Source organism: Tupaia chinensis, unplaced genomic scaffold, assembly GCF_000334495.1.
Source record: "Tupaia chinensis unplaced genomic scaffold, TupChi_1.0 Scaffold000195_1, whole genome shotgun sequence".
Lineage (NCBI taxonomy): Eukaryota > Metazoa > Chordata > Mammalia > Scandentia > Tupaiidae > Tupaia > Tupaia belangeri.
This window is the reverse complement of record NW_006159670.1, coordinates 848,052-861,070: the sequence shown is the minus strand read 5'-3', so window position 1 is coordinate 861,070 and position 13,019 is coordinate 848,052. Positions and strand designations below refer to the sequence as shown.

Here is a 13,019-nt window from a genome sequence, read left to right as displayed (position 1 = left end):
GCTGAGTTACTGGGGTATCATGGTCACAAATCAGGGGACCATATACACGTGGGTATTTTTCTGAGCTCTATTTTTCCTAGTTTCATGGGACAAAGTTCATCCAGAAAAGAGATTACCAGGAACCAGCAGATGGCATAATGGTTACATCACTGGGTTCCCACCTAATCCACCACAGTTCGAGTCCTAGATCTGGTAGTTTAAAACTCATGCTGGGTACCTGTGTGTACGTGCCCAAGATCCCAAGAGGAGATTAGAGGAGGGATTGAGGCGTGGCCATCCTCCCTGGGGGGGTGATTTCAAGAGTGAACTTGCCCTACAGCAAAAATCTCTCTCCCAAACTTCTCTCTCTCTCTCTATATATATATATGTATATACATATACGCACATACATATGTATGTATGTAAAAAATATAAAGAAAGGGCCAGAGAACCATCTGGTCAATCTCTCCCCAAGACTTCAACTACATCTGCCTCAATCCCTTGTAATTTTTACATACTTTTTTTGTTCCCTTTTTCTCTTCTCTGTGCTTCAGTTTCGATATCCTGTGTGTTTAAATTCACTAACTCCATCTTCTAATTATTTTTTCTTCTATTTCACTAATTGTGTTCAACCTGTTAAGTACATCCAGTAAGTTATAGCAAATACACTTTTTTCAGTTCCAGAATATTTATTTTTTAAAAATTATTTATTTAATTGTATTTATTATTATTATTATTCAATTTGGCCGGGGAGGGGGGGAGAGGGAGAAAGAGGGAGCGAGAGAAAGCCGCCAGGTCCGGGACTTGAGTTGAGTTGGCCATGTAGGAGTCCGGCACCTCAACCAGCATGCCACCTGCCAGCCCCTGAATTCTTTATTGAAAATTCCCATTCTCGGGACCAGCAGTTAGCGTAATGACTATGTCACTGGACTCTCACGTAGTCGACCACGGTTCGAGTCCCGGACCTGGTGGCTTAATCTCACGCCAGGCATGTGTGTGTGTGTGCCCAAGATCCTGAGAGGAGAATGGAGGAGAAGGAACTGCAGTGTGGCCATCCCCCGGGGGGGATGATTTCTCGCTTTCTGTCTCTCTGTCTCTCTCTGTCTGTCTGGTGAGCGCATGCATCCTATACCAAAAACCTCTCAAAAAAAAATAATAATAATTAAAAATATTGGGGCCGGCAAGTGGCATGGTGGTTAAGAGCACTGGACTCCCACATGGCAGACCACGGTTCAAGTCTCGGACCTGGCAGCTTGCTTTCTCACTTCCTTTCTCTCTCTCGCTCTCTGTCTCTCTCTGATCCAACTGAAAAATGAAAAATAATAATGATAATAATAAATAAAGATAAATAAAAATAATTCTTTAAAAAAAATTCCCATTCTCTGTTGAAATTTTCCAACTTTTCAGCCATTTTATCCACTTTTCTTTTTTTTGTAGGTATTTACGATACTTAAAATCTCTGACTTTTCGCTTCACCATCTGGATCATCTCTGGGCTTGCTTCTATTATCTCTTTGTTCTCTTGATTATTGTTTGCCTATTTCTTTGCATTTCTTGTAACTTTTGACTATGTATCAATTTTGTATTCAAGAACGCTGGGACATTTATGATGACTGTACTTCCCTTAGAGAGCTTGCCCTTTCTGCTGGGATCTGATGTCCTCAATCTAACCAGGAAATGGGTTGAGACCTATTTTACAATTTTAAGTTAAATTCACATTTGGTTTTGTTTCCCAGGTCCTTGAGTGTTCAGGTCCCTCTACATTTAGGCCGAAAATATTAGAGGTCTCTGTCTCATCAGTCCTTAATATTCTACCCTACATAGCTTCAAAATTTGACATTTGTGGGACCAGCAATTGGCATAATGGCTATGTTGCTGGACTCCTATGTAGCTGATTGTGGTTCAAGTCCCAGACCTAGTGGCTTAAATTCACGTCAGTCGTGTATACAAGTGTGTCCAAGATCCCGCGAGGACAATGGAGAAGGGTTTGTGGCGAGACCATCCCCTCTGGGGGGTGATTTCTCACTTTCTGTCTCTCTCTGTCTTTCTGGTGAGTGCACGCGTCCTATAGCTAAAACCTCTCCAAAAAAAATAAATAAATAACAAAAACCCTGACATTTGCTTTGAAGAATCTGCTGTGTTTGATATGTTGGTCGGTCTCCCTCTAAAGAGGTGTGTTAAGCACTGCAAGAATATGGGACACTTTACTCTGCCTCCCTGGTTCAGCCTATTCTCATGTGCCCCTTGTCCTTCAATCTCTAAGTCTGAACCCATGGAGGCTGTGAAGACGTCTGTAATCTCCTTCTCCAGAAAGTTTACACTCTGGAACGTCTTGAGGAGGAGCTCTACTGGGAACAGAACGCCTCTCCCTCCAGCAAGGCTTTGCAGCCCAACTCTGCCCTTCCAGTGCACCCAGCCTCTAAGGCCACGAGGCCCGAGGCAGAACTCCCCAAGCACGTGGATCCCTCCCGTTTTGTGTGTCACATGTGCTGTCACGTTTGCTAGGTTCTCACGGAGAACCCTTCTGGGGGCTCTGCGTGTTCCAGTGCTGGGTCCCAGGCTATACCCTCAGAAACCCCTGGCCACCAGGAAGGGCTTTCCCTTTGAGGGGTTAGTCAATACTGCCATCGATGCTTCCACGGTTCTCCGATGTCTTTAAAAGTGCAATGTTGGGGTCAGCAGGTGGCGTAGTGGGTAATGCACTGGACTTTCACGTGGTCAGCTGCAGTTCAAGTCCCGGATCCAGCGGCTTGAAACACGCTGGACATATGTGCATGCGTGCCTGAGAATGGAGAAGGGGTTGTGGTGTGGCCATCCCCCCAGGGGGGTGCTGACTTCTCACTTTTCCTCTCTCTGTCTCTTGGATGAGCACATGTGCCCTATAGCAAAAATCTCTCTCTCAAAAAAAAAAAAAAAAAGGACGGTGTTTCCATCTTATCCAGTTTTCTATTCCTGAGCAAAACCAATCACCTGCAGCTGCACACTGCATATACCTAGAAGAGGCACTCATTTCAAAGTTTTTAGAAGAAAATGCAACATAACTGCGAAACAACTGTAAACAGAGTGTTCCGGAAAGTAAAACGGCTTGTTATGTTCATATGTAATTTTGGAGGAGTGACTTCATTAGAGACAAAATATGCTATAATCATAGTAAGTAGAACATATTAATAAGCAATTGTGCACGGGGGCTTGTTATTTGACCTATTTCTGCTTTATTAGTACATCAGTTATGGATCCTTTTAATTACCAGACACAAGTACACTTAATAATTAAGTCTTCAAAAAAATATGGAATAAAGTAATCTGGATTTTTATTTCTCCTTTTTTTCTTTACACTCAGAAAAGGCAAGATGCTTTTTGTGTACATGGTTGTACAGTTTATAGAGCAAGCTTTTTCCCTTTATGAGAGAAAGGAAGAGGGAGGAGAGAGGACAGACAAGTGTTTCTGACAGTGTCTGGCCACCCTGCAGCCCTCCTGCCCCAGTCTCCCAACCAGCCAGGCCCACAGGGCCATGCAACCGCACCCAGGTTAGCCTGGGACCCTCCCAGGGTTTAACTACCTGTGCACCGCTGCGGCTGGCCTTAGAATAATTTATAAATATTTTGTTTTGTCAAAATACAACAAAGATGTAAATGCTTCATTAATAAGCTGCCTCTAGGCAATTCTTCCCATATCATGCCACCTCTCCATTAAAACGCATCCCCTCTTCACATGATTGTAGCTAGCTTGTTACTGTGCTCACCGCTGAAGTCAGTCATGTTGACCTCCAGTCCTGGAGTGAAAACATGGCACACGATTTTTGTCCCCACTTTTAGCTACAATAGGTAATCTAAATCACACACAATTTCTAGTTTATGTAGTCTATATAAACTTAGTGTATGTGATGAATGTGGTTTCTTCCTACTGACAAAGGGTATGTGCACTCACCAGAGACAGAGAGACAGAGGGAGAACGTGCCCCACCATGGGGTGGTCACACCACGTTTCCGCTGAGATCTGGGACATGTACACACGTGTACCTGGCGTGATTTCAACCTGCTGGGGCCGAGATTTAAACTGTGGTTGGCCACGTGAGAACTGGCTCTCTTAATCATGAGGCTACGGGGTGGCCCTTTATTACATTTTCACTACAGAAATTCCAAGTATATATTAGGTTGTTGAGAAAGTCACAGTGCTTTTTTAAATAGGAAAATGGCGTGACTCTACACACACACACGTGAGTATGGAGAATAGTATACCAAACCCTCACGTATCTTCGTGTGTCGCTGTCATAATTACAGACTCAGGTTCTACCTTGTTTTACCTATGCTCACCTCCACTTCCATCCTTCCACCCCAGATCTGTTTGAGAACAAATCTCAGATACCATGTAATCTCTTCTGTAAATATTCTAATATGTGTATTAAAAGAGATTCTTTTACAATGCTATTAATGTACCTTTAAAAAGTTTCCTTGAGGGACCAGCACTTGACATAATGGCTATGCCGCTCTAATCCCGCATAGCCAAATGTAGTTCAAGCCCCAGACCTGGTGGTTTAAACTCACACCGGGCACCTGTGCGTGCGTGCCCAAGATCCCGAGAGGAGAATGGAAGAGAAGGGATTGCGGCGTGGCCATCCCCCCTGGGGGTGATTTCTCACTTTCTATCTCTCTGTCTCTGTCTTTCTGGTGAGCGCACGTGTCCTATAGCAAAAACCTCTCCAAAAGAAAACTTTCCATGATCTCCAAGTACGGCCCCAGCTGGTACACACGTCTCCCTGCTGCCTCACAAAGCACATCCTACAACGTGTACAATGCTAAGATGCTACTGTTCATCGCCGTAAGGCAGTTCCTCTGCCACTAGCTGATCCTAATGCCTGCATCTTAGACTTCCTTTGAATTATGTGGTGGGAAGAGACATTTATTTACCTCTGAGGTAAATAGGTTAATGAAGGGAACCAGCAGTTAGCGTAATGGCTATGTCGCTGGACTCCCACGTAGTCGACCGCGGTTCGTGTCCCGGACCCGGTGGCTTAAAAACTTACGCCGGGTGCGTGTGCGTGCGTGCCCAAGATCCCGAGAGGAGAATGGAGGAGAAGGGATTGCGACGTGACCATCCCCCCTGGGGGGTGATTTCTCGCTTTCTGTCTCTATGTCTCTCTCTGTCTGGCGAGCGCCCGCGCCCTACAGTGAAAATTTCTCCAAAAAAAAAAAAATAGGTTAATGAACAGGAAACTTGGTTTGAGACTATACAACATATTCTGAGGTCTAGTAAGTGATTTTGGGGGTGAGAGGATAACCATTACGTTGGATTAACCTTAACTCGATGTAGGAAGTGCCAATGTTCCAAAGTGCCTTTTCACAACTCAGCATTCTAAGGCAAATCAACAGATAATGGTTTTTACTCGTTAACATCGTTAATAGCATGAGGCTTAAGGGCGCCATACGTGAACAATCGCAGGACACAAGGGTCTGACTGCAGCGATACCACACGCCCAATCCAGGGGCGTCCGCACGAGCATGTGCTGGTCATGCTCCCCTCACGGCTGAATCCAGACGGCATCTGAGGTGCCCTGTTCCTGACGTAGCTTTATACAATACAGATTAATGGTCAACCTGATATTCTGCCATAACAGTTTAAGGACGTGACCTGTCTTTTCACTGAGAGAGACATTCCACTTTAGGTGGAGGAGGATCTAAAGTTTGAAAAAAGAGATCTCATAGTTCTGCACTATGAAACAGACATTCACTATCCAGGCAGACCTGCCAGAAGGTGCTCTCAGCAAAATAGGTCATGTCAAAAAGATGAAAGAGGGTTTTTCCTTAGATGTTTGCCCTAGGGCACGAGCATCTGCCAGCGAGGGAAAGTGAGAAGTCACCCCTAGGTGTGGATGGCCGTGCTAATCCCTGCTAATCCCTGCTTCTCGATTCTCCTCTTGGGATGTTGGGCAAGCATGCACATGCACCTGGCATGTTCTCAAGCCGCTGGGTCTGCGACTGGGACCACGGGGCTGGTGGCTACGTAGGACCCAGCGCCTTACCCACTGTGCCACCTGCTGCTCTGATAAAGAATATTTTAACTCTATACCTTAAAACATCACATGATTGTATAAAATTTGAGAGCTACTGTGTTTATCAGTGTTAAAATACTGAACTACTACTTTTTAGCCCATTAGGTAACTGATTTGATTTCTTTTTTGTTGTTGTTGAGAAATTTCTGCTATAGGGCACATGTGCTAGCCGGAGAGACAGAAAACGAGAAATCACCTTACAGTAGGGAGGGCTACGCATTCCTTCTCTATTCTCCTCTCAGGATTTTAGACATGCATACACACATCCGGTGTGAGTTTTAAGGTGCCAGGTCCAAGACTCGAACCGTGGCTGATTACATGGGAGTCCAGTGAAATAACCGTTAAGCCATCTGCTGGTCCCGATTCAGGTGTTTTTAAAGTCACCCAGAGGTTGTGGCAAGAAAAAAAAATTGTTTATAGTGGGTCTTTATTTCCAAAAGGAAGTGAGGTAGAAATCTTGAAGATCTATGATTGCTGGGGGTGGTTTTACTACAGAAGTAGGCCATTAAAGAAGAAAAGATTTGATAGAATAGTACACACGAATAAAATGTTGAGCAGTTATGATGTCGAACACAAAGGGTAAAAGAAGAGTGCAGACTGTACTTCAGTGATGCGAGAAGCCTGGGAAGTAAGGGAGACCCTGAAATGCATAGGAAAGAATTAGGACAGCAGACATAAGACTATCAGAGCAGTGAGCCGAAAGGAAGGACAGTCAGAGCCCGGAGGTGTTAAAACAGCCCAGTGCGTAAAGGAGTTTTGTAAAAGAAAGAAGCTGTTGATGTTCTCCTAGTCTAGGTTATTCAATTCAGTGAGAAGAAACGGCCTAAGTAACTGGGAAGTCAAATAGCTCAAGGATTAACCTTGATTGTTTTGCAACCAGAACCTGTTTCCCACTGCAGACTACCTCAGGCTTTTCTTGGAGGTGGTCACGGCTTTGCAATGCCACTTGCCAATTCCCAGGGCCTGCAGGTACCATGGAGTGGAACACCTGTATTTTCCAAGAAAGACAACCTAAGTCCTGAAGGTGGCTATTTGTCAGGAGGAGAAGCAGGTACTGACTTTGGGGTCAGGGCTCTTCCTACTAGGGCACCTCGGTTTTCCTGATCACTGTCCCTGCACCTAAATGATGACAAAATCCGAGGGAGCACAGCTACACTTAATATTTGACATACTCTAAAAGAAGTTGGCTTTTTTAAAAAAAAGATTTTTGCCATAGTGTGCATTCGCCAGAGAAAGAGAAACATAGAGAGGGAAGGTGAAAAATCACTTCCTCCTCCCAGTCAGGGGGACAGTTACATTCCCTTCGGCTCCTCCATTCTCCTCTTGGGATTTTGACCACGCACGCACATATGCCCAGCGAATTTTTCAAGTTGCCAGGTCCAGGACTGGTCAATCATATGGCAGTTCAGCACCTTAACCACAATGCCACCTGCTGGCCCTTTGTCTCTTATTTTTAAGCTTAAAAATTATAATTAAGAACTAGGGGTTTTCCATTTATATTCTTTAACTGATTTACTGGATGGATTCTGTTTTATCTAGAAAGATAAATGTTAACTGTTACAAGAAAGAGCTTATATAGTACCATTCAAATTAAAATGTGGTATAAAAATATTTGCTATAGGATGCGTGTGCTGGCCAGACAGAGAAAGTGAGCAAGCACTCTCCCAGCCCTGAGGATGCCATGCTGCAATCTTCTCCTCCACGCCCCTCCTGGATTCTGGGCACGCACGCACACACACATGCGTGCCTGGCGTATTTTTCAAGCCATTGGTTACAGGGCTCATGCCATGCAGTCGGGCAGGTGGGATCCGCCACACCACCGGCTGGCCCTGAGATACACTGTTAGGTAAGTAAACTGTCTCATGCCAAGTTTATGAGTGGGGATACTGAATAAAAATGGGTCAACTGCAATGAAAAGGCATGGTCTTGATACCTTCATGTTAGAGGCCTCAGTTTCCAGTTTTGTAAGATGATTGGAATTATCTTCTAGTTCTTGTCGAAGGTTTGAGTTCTCCATCTTCAGTGCCTCAACTTGCTTTAACAACTGATCATATGACGCTGCAGCCATCCTGGGCTACCCTTGGACCTATAAGGTTAAAGCGATGTGAAATTCACTACTGAAAATGCAGTGGCTGCTTGTGTCGAAGGAAGGGGTAATGGAGACAAAACGTGAGGCATTAGAAGAATGGTGCCAACAGGCCACTGTCGGTGGCACAGCCACCCCGCTCGAGCAGCACCCTCTCCAAGGGAGCGGGCCCTGGGCCTTAGCTGAAGACAAGCTGGGCTGAAGAGAGGAGGGCGCTCAGAAGCATATGAGCACCTCCGTCTGCACTCGTTTTCACACCAGCAGGTGAGACTGCCGGCAGGTAAGAACGTCTCAGGGTATTAAAGATATACCACCTCATTTTACAGGTAAAACTTAGAGAATGCAATCACTGATAAGAAATTTACACATATTAGTAATAGTAACTTATTTCTGGTTTTTGTCTGATGTCACAGACACAGAGTCAGGATGGATTAATAAGATAACATATTCCATTCCATCACTTTCCATTTGATTAAAAGGTAGTCTTAAACATCATTCATGCTGAGTTGTGAAATTCTAAGATTCCATTAAAAAGTGATCACTTAACAAAATGAACTCTGAAGAAAGCATTAGGGTGAGACTTTAAATCTTTTGATAGGATGATAAAAAAGTAAGAACTACTAATGCACATTTCTATTACATTTATTCGCAAGAATGAATAAAATAGGCCATGCTATGCACAAGTGGTTGGTCCTGGGACCCAATGTGCTCAAATGAGGGACAAAAGACACTTGAAGAATAACAACAAATGCCCTTATGAGTACAGACTACAAAGAGAAGCAGAGTGAGTCTAGGGGTGAAGTGTGAGACTGCGGAAGAAGAGAAAACACAAGGGAGATACTGAGGATAGTAATAGGAGCTCCTTGCCATTAGGAGCTACAGAATATTAAGAGCTAGATTAACAATAACCAAGTGAAGATTCAGGAGACCCAGACTCTATTTTTAGTTTAAGGCAAAACTCACTTTGAAATAAACAAAATTATATCGGTCATAATTCTTAATAAAGAGAATTACACAGATTGTATCTAAGCAATATTTGGAGATCTTTACATAAGAACAGTTTCTGTAATATGAAATTCCTAGCACAGAATACGGCCGACAGGTTGGAACACTGGCTAGTCAGGACCATCTTGGAGCTTAGCAATTGAAAGCTCCAACAAGGGAAAGCAGGGGACTCGGATCATCAGTTCGACCACAGCGAGGGTCCACGTTCAACCTGGCGCAACCCAATAAACCGGAGGACGCGGGGTCCCGCAGGTAAAGATGACCTCCCAAAGTCTGCATGGTTGAAAAGAGTTAAGTGTTAGACTTGCAATTTCAGGTTTGGTCATGGTTTAACTTTTGTCCTTTTAATCAACTGCTTTCACAGCTTATAAATGGAAATTTACTTCCTGCCTTTAATATAACATATAGGGATACTATTAGGATTCAGTATCAGAAGGTAGGTAGAAAAACAGAAGTGCTATGTCACGAGAGTATACATGTTAACACAACTTCCTGGGCAAGGCTTAGCATGGATCTATAGTTAAAACCTCCTTCTCCGGAACCAACGCCTAGCAGGTGAAGAAGTAACTGAGCCCCTTGAAGGAGAGATGATGTCTCAGAAAGTGGAGAAATCGGTGGGAGCAATTATTTTCTTTTTAACATCATACCTTTAAAAAGCAGGTCTCGAAATATACAGAACATTAAGTGCGACAAGACAAGGTTGGGATCTGACAGAATGAAAGGTTGGGATCTAATAATGAAAACCTGAAAATTCTTCATTTTAAGTAACACATAATTTTACACTCGAATAATAAAACAAAATAAGAGAAAAGGTAGTAGAGGGAAAAAGCAGGCACACGTATGCTGAGACGTGGAGAGTAAAAGCTTACGCGATCACAGTCAGATGCACTATGTAAGCAGAGACTATTAAAAGTGCTCTTTTTTTGGAGAGGTTTTTCGCTATAGGGCGTGTGCGCTCGCCAGACAGACAGAGACAGAAAGTGAGAAATCCCCCAGGAGGGATGGCCATGCCACAATCCCTTCTCCTCCATTCTCCTCTCGGGATCTTGGGCATGCATGCATACGCGCCCGGCGTGAGTTTAAGCCACCAGGTCTGGGACGCGAACCGCGGTCGACTAGGTGGGAGTCCAGCGACACAGCCATTATGTTAACTGCTGGTCCCAAAAGTGCTCTTTGTTAGAGGACAAAAATTGGACCCTTCCAATGAACAGCTGAACCTTTGATCATCTTTCTCCCTCCCTGCAGAACCCCAGTCATTGAAGTCCCTTATGCTCTAGAAAGCAGGGTGTTTCATCTAATCACAGGAGGGAAGATAGGCTGTTTCATGGAGGAACACCTTCCTTATATTCCTTTAGGATACTAAAGCCGTCCTTCTCTAACCCAAACTTGCTTTATACAAAGTTTGTGAAACTGTAAATTTACTTCAGAACGCCTTTTATGCAATCACGAGAACTTCATAGTGTGTATCTCGTAACTGCGGGTCACGCGACATTGCTTTACAACCTGAAACCTGTGTGACCCCACTGCAAGCTGCCGCGTCTGGTGAGATGGGAAGACTCTCAATCCCCGCTTCACTGAGGGCACGCGGACATCGAACAGCGCAGCGGGCCTGCTGTTCAGATGCTCCCCATACTTCCTACGCCGTGAATGTACGGTAGGGGCAGGGAAAGAAAGATGACTGCTATCTAGACTTTGACCCGAACAGTCACTGAAAACAAATTTCCAAGAAATTAAGGCAAAGTGGCAAGAACAGTTATTACCGATTGAGAAAGTTTGGGACCATGCTTTTTAAATGAGTGAAACTGCTTTTATTGTTTTGTTTTCATGAGGAAAAAAAAAAAAAAAAAAAACAGACATATTGGGACCAGCAGTTAGTGTAATGGCTATGTCGCTGGACTCCCACGTAGTGAACCGCGGTTCGAGTCCCGGACCCGGTGGCTTAAACTCACCCTGGACACGTGTGCTTGAGTGCCCAAGATCCCAAGAGGAGAATGGAGGAGAAGGGACTGCAATGTGGCTATCCCCCCTGGGAGGTGATTTCTCGCGCCTCCACCTCTCTCTGTCTGGTTAGTGGCCACGCCCTATAGCAAAAATCCCCCCCCCCCCCAAAATAAAAGACATATTTATCAGACTCTTTAGATGGTAATAAAATCAGGGGAAAATAACAAAAATACAGGAAACCAAAGAATCACAAGACTGACTACTTTACTCAACTCTACGCAAACTAATCTGAAAACCTGAATGAAATCGATACTTTACTAGAAAATACAAACAACAAACCCATATCCTACAGGCACAGGTGCCGTGGCGGTTAGGGTGCTGGACTCCCGCATGGCTGACCATGGTCTGAGTTCTGAATTCAAAGGCTTTTAACTCATGTTGGGCGCATATGTGCACGTGAGTGCCCAAAATCCTGAGGAGACTGGAGAAGGGATTTCTCAGTGGCCATCCCCCCCCCGGGGGGGTGATTTCTCACTTTTTGTCTCTCTATCTCTGTCTGGCTTTCTGGTGAGTGCATGTGCCCTATAGCAAAAAAAAAATCTCTCCCCTAAATAAATAAATAAATAAATAAAATAAAAAACAGCCAATGCATTGGGGCCAGCAGATGGCATAGCAGTTATGTTGCTGGATTTCCACAGGGCTGACCACGGTTTGAGTCCCAGACCAATGGCTTGGGTAATACCTTGCCTTCCAAACTCATGCTTCTTTAGTTCTCACTAGGAAACCTTCCTTCTTAAATAAGTTTCTCTTTACTGTCCTCTGTAAACTAGGTCACACTTTTGCATTTAGGCCTGTTCTTTGAAGCCCTCTTTGAATGCCACGCCCTCCTTCCCACCCCCACGTTATAACATATCTCCATCCTCTAAGGCCAAATTCAGTTGCCTCCCTGATGTTCCAGTCAATCATGTGTGCCTCTGTTGATCAACTTTGCCTAACTCCTCTCTAACTGTTCCGTTTCACGTTGGTGTGTTTTGTCTCCTTGGCTGGAACATAAACATCTTTAAGATAAAATCCACACCTAACACTTAGCTTCTGAAATTCCCCGAACACTGTACTGAGTGCCAGTCATTAAACAATAACACCTTCAACATTAGCCAAAGAGGGCAAATAGAAAAAGAGCCCCGGGTTCAGAGAATGTCCATGATGACTTTTCCATTCCAAAAACAAGACAAGAGTCCTCTCTGCTGTACATGGGCTAGACCGTGTTCTCCAGAAAGATCTGCTGAATGACGGGCAGCTGTGACTGTGACCTTACTAGGGAATGAGGTCTTGGCAGGTGGAATTACATTACAGTGAGGTCGCACTGATTTGAGTGGGCCCTAAATTCAGTGACTGTCACACATCTCAGAAGGCCACGTGAAGAAGCAGGGACAGAAAGGGACAGTGCCCTTTGACCGGAAGAGGCAGAGATGAGCAGGAGGTAGCTGGCAATCTGAGAAAAGAATGGGCAGACTCTCCTCCGTGTCTCAGAAGAGGCTGACCTTGCCAGTACTTGACTGCTAGCTGCAGAACTGTCCAGAGAACACACTTTTCTTCCACTAAGCCAAAGTCTATGGCACTCTGTCACAGGAGCTCTGGGAAGGCAGTATCAGGTGGGAGTCGGGGGGATAAGCTGACGCTCTCCTTGGGGAGCTGTTTCAGTAGAAACAGGAAATAAGGCATGTATTCACAGGTATAAGACTTCTGTTCCCCCCCCCCCCCCTCCTCTCCCCCCCCACTTCCTCCCTTCCCCTGTCAATCAACAACTGCGTCAACACAGACAACTGGTCAACCTCACCACACTAGAGACTTCTGGTCAACCCAACAGCACTAGAGGCTGCTGGTCGACCTGATTTCAGACAGACAACTGGTCGACCTGACATCAGATAGACAACTGGTCGACCTCAGTACTAGAGACTACT

General features: G+C 44.7%; 1 protein-coding gene across 1 annotated transcript in view; it reads right to left on the bottom strand.

Moving 5' to 3' along the window:
• Positions 1-13,019, bottom strand: part of APC (APC regulator of Wnt signaling pathway) — a 102,626-nt gene that overhangs the window by 81,932 nt on the left and 7,675 nt on the right. Inside the window, exon 2 of the mRNA XM_027771200.1 lies at positions 7,960-8,112. Within this exon, the coding sequence (XP_027627001.1) occupies positions 7,960-8,094 (135 nt within the window). The 5' untranslated portion in view covers positions 8,095-8,112. The remainder of the gene's footprint in view (positions 1-7,959; positions 8,113-13,019) is intronic.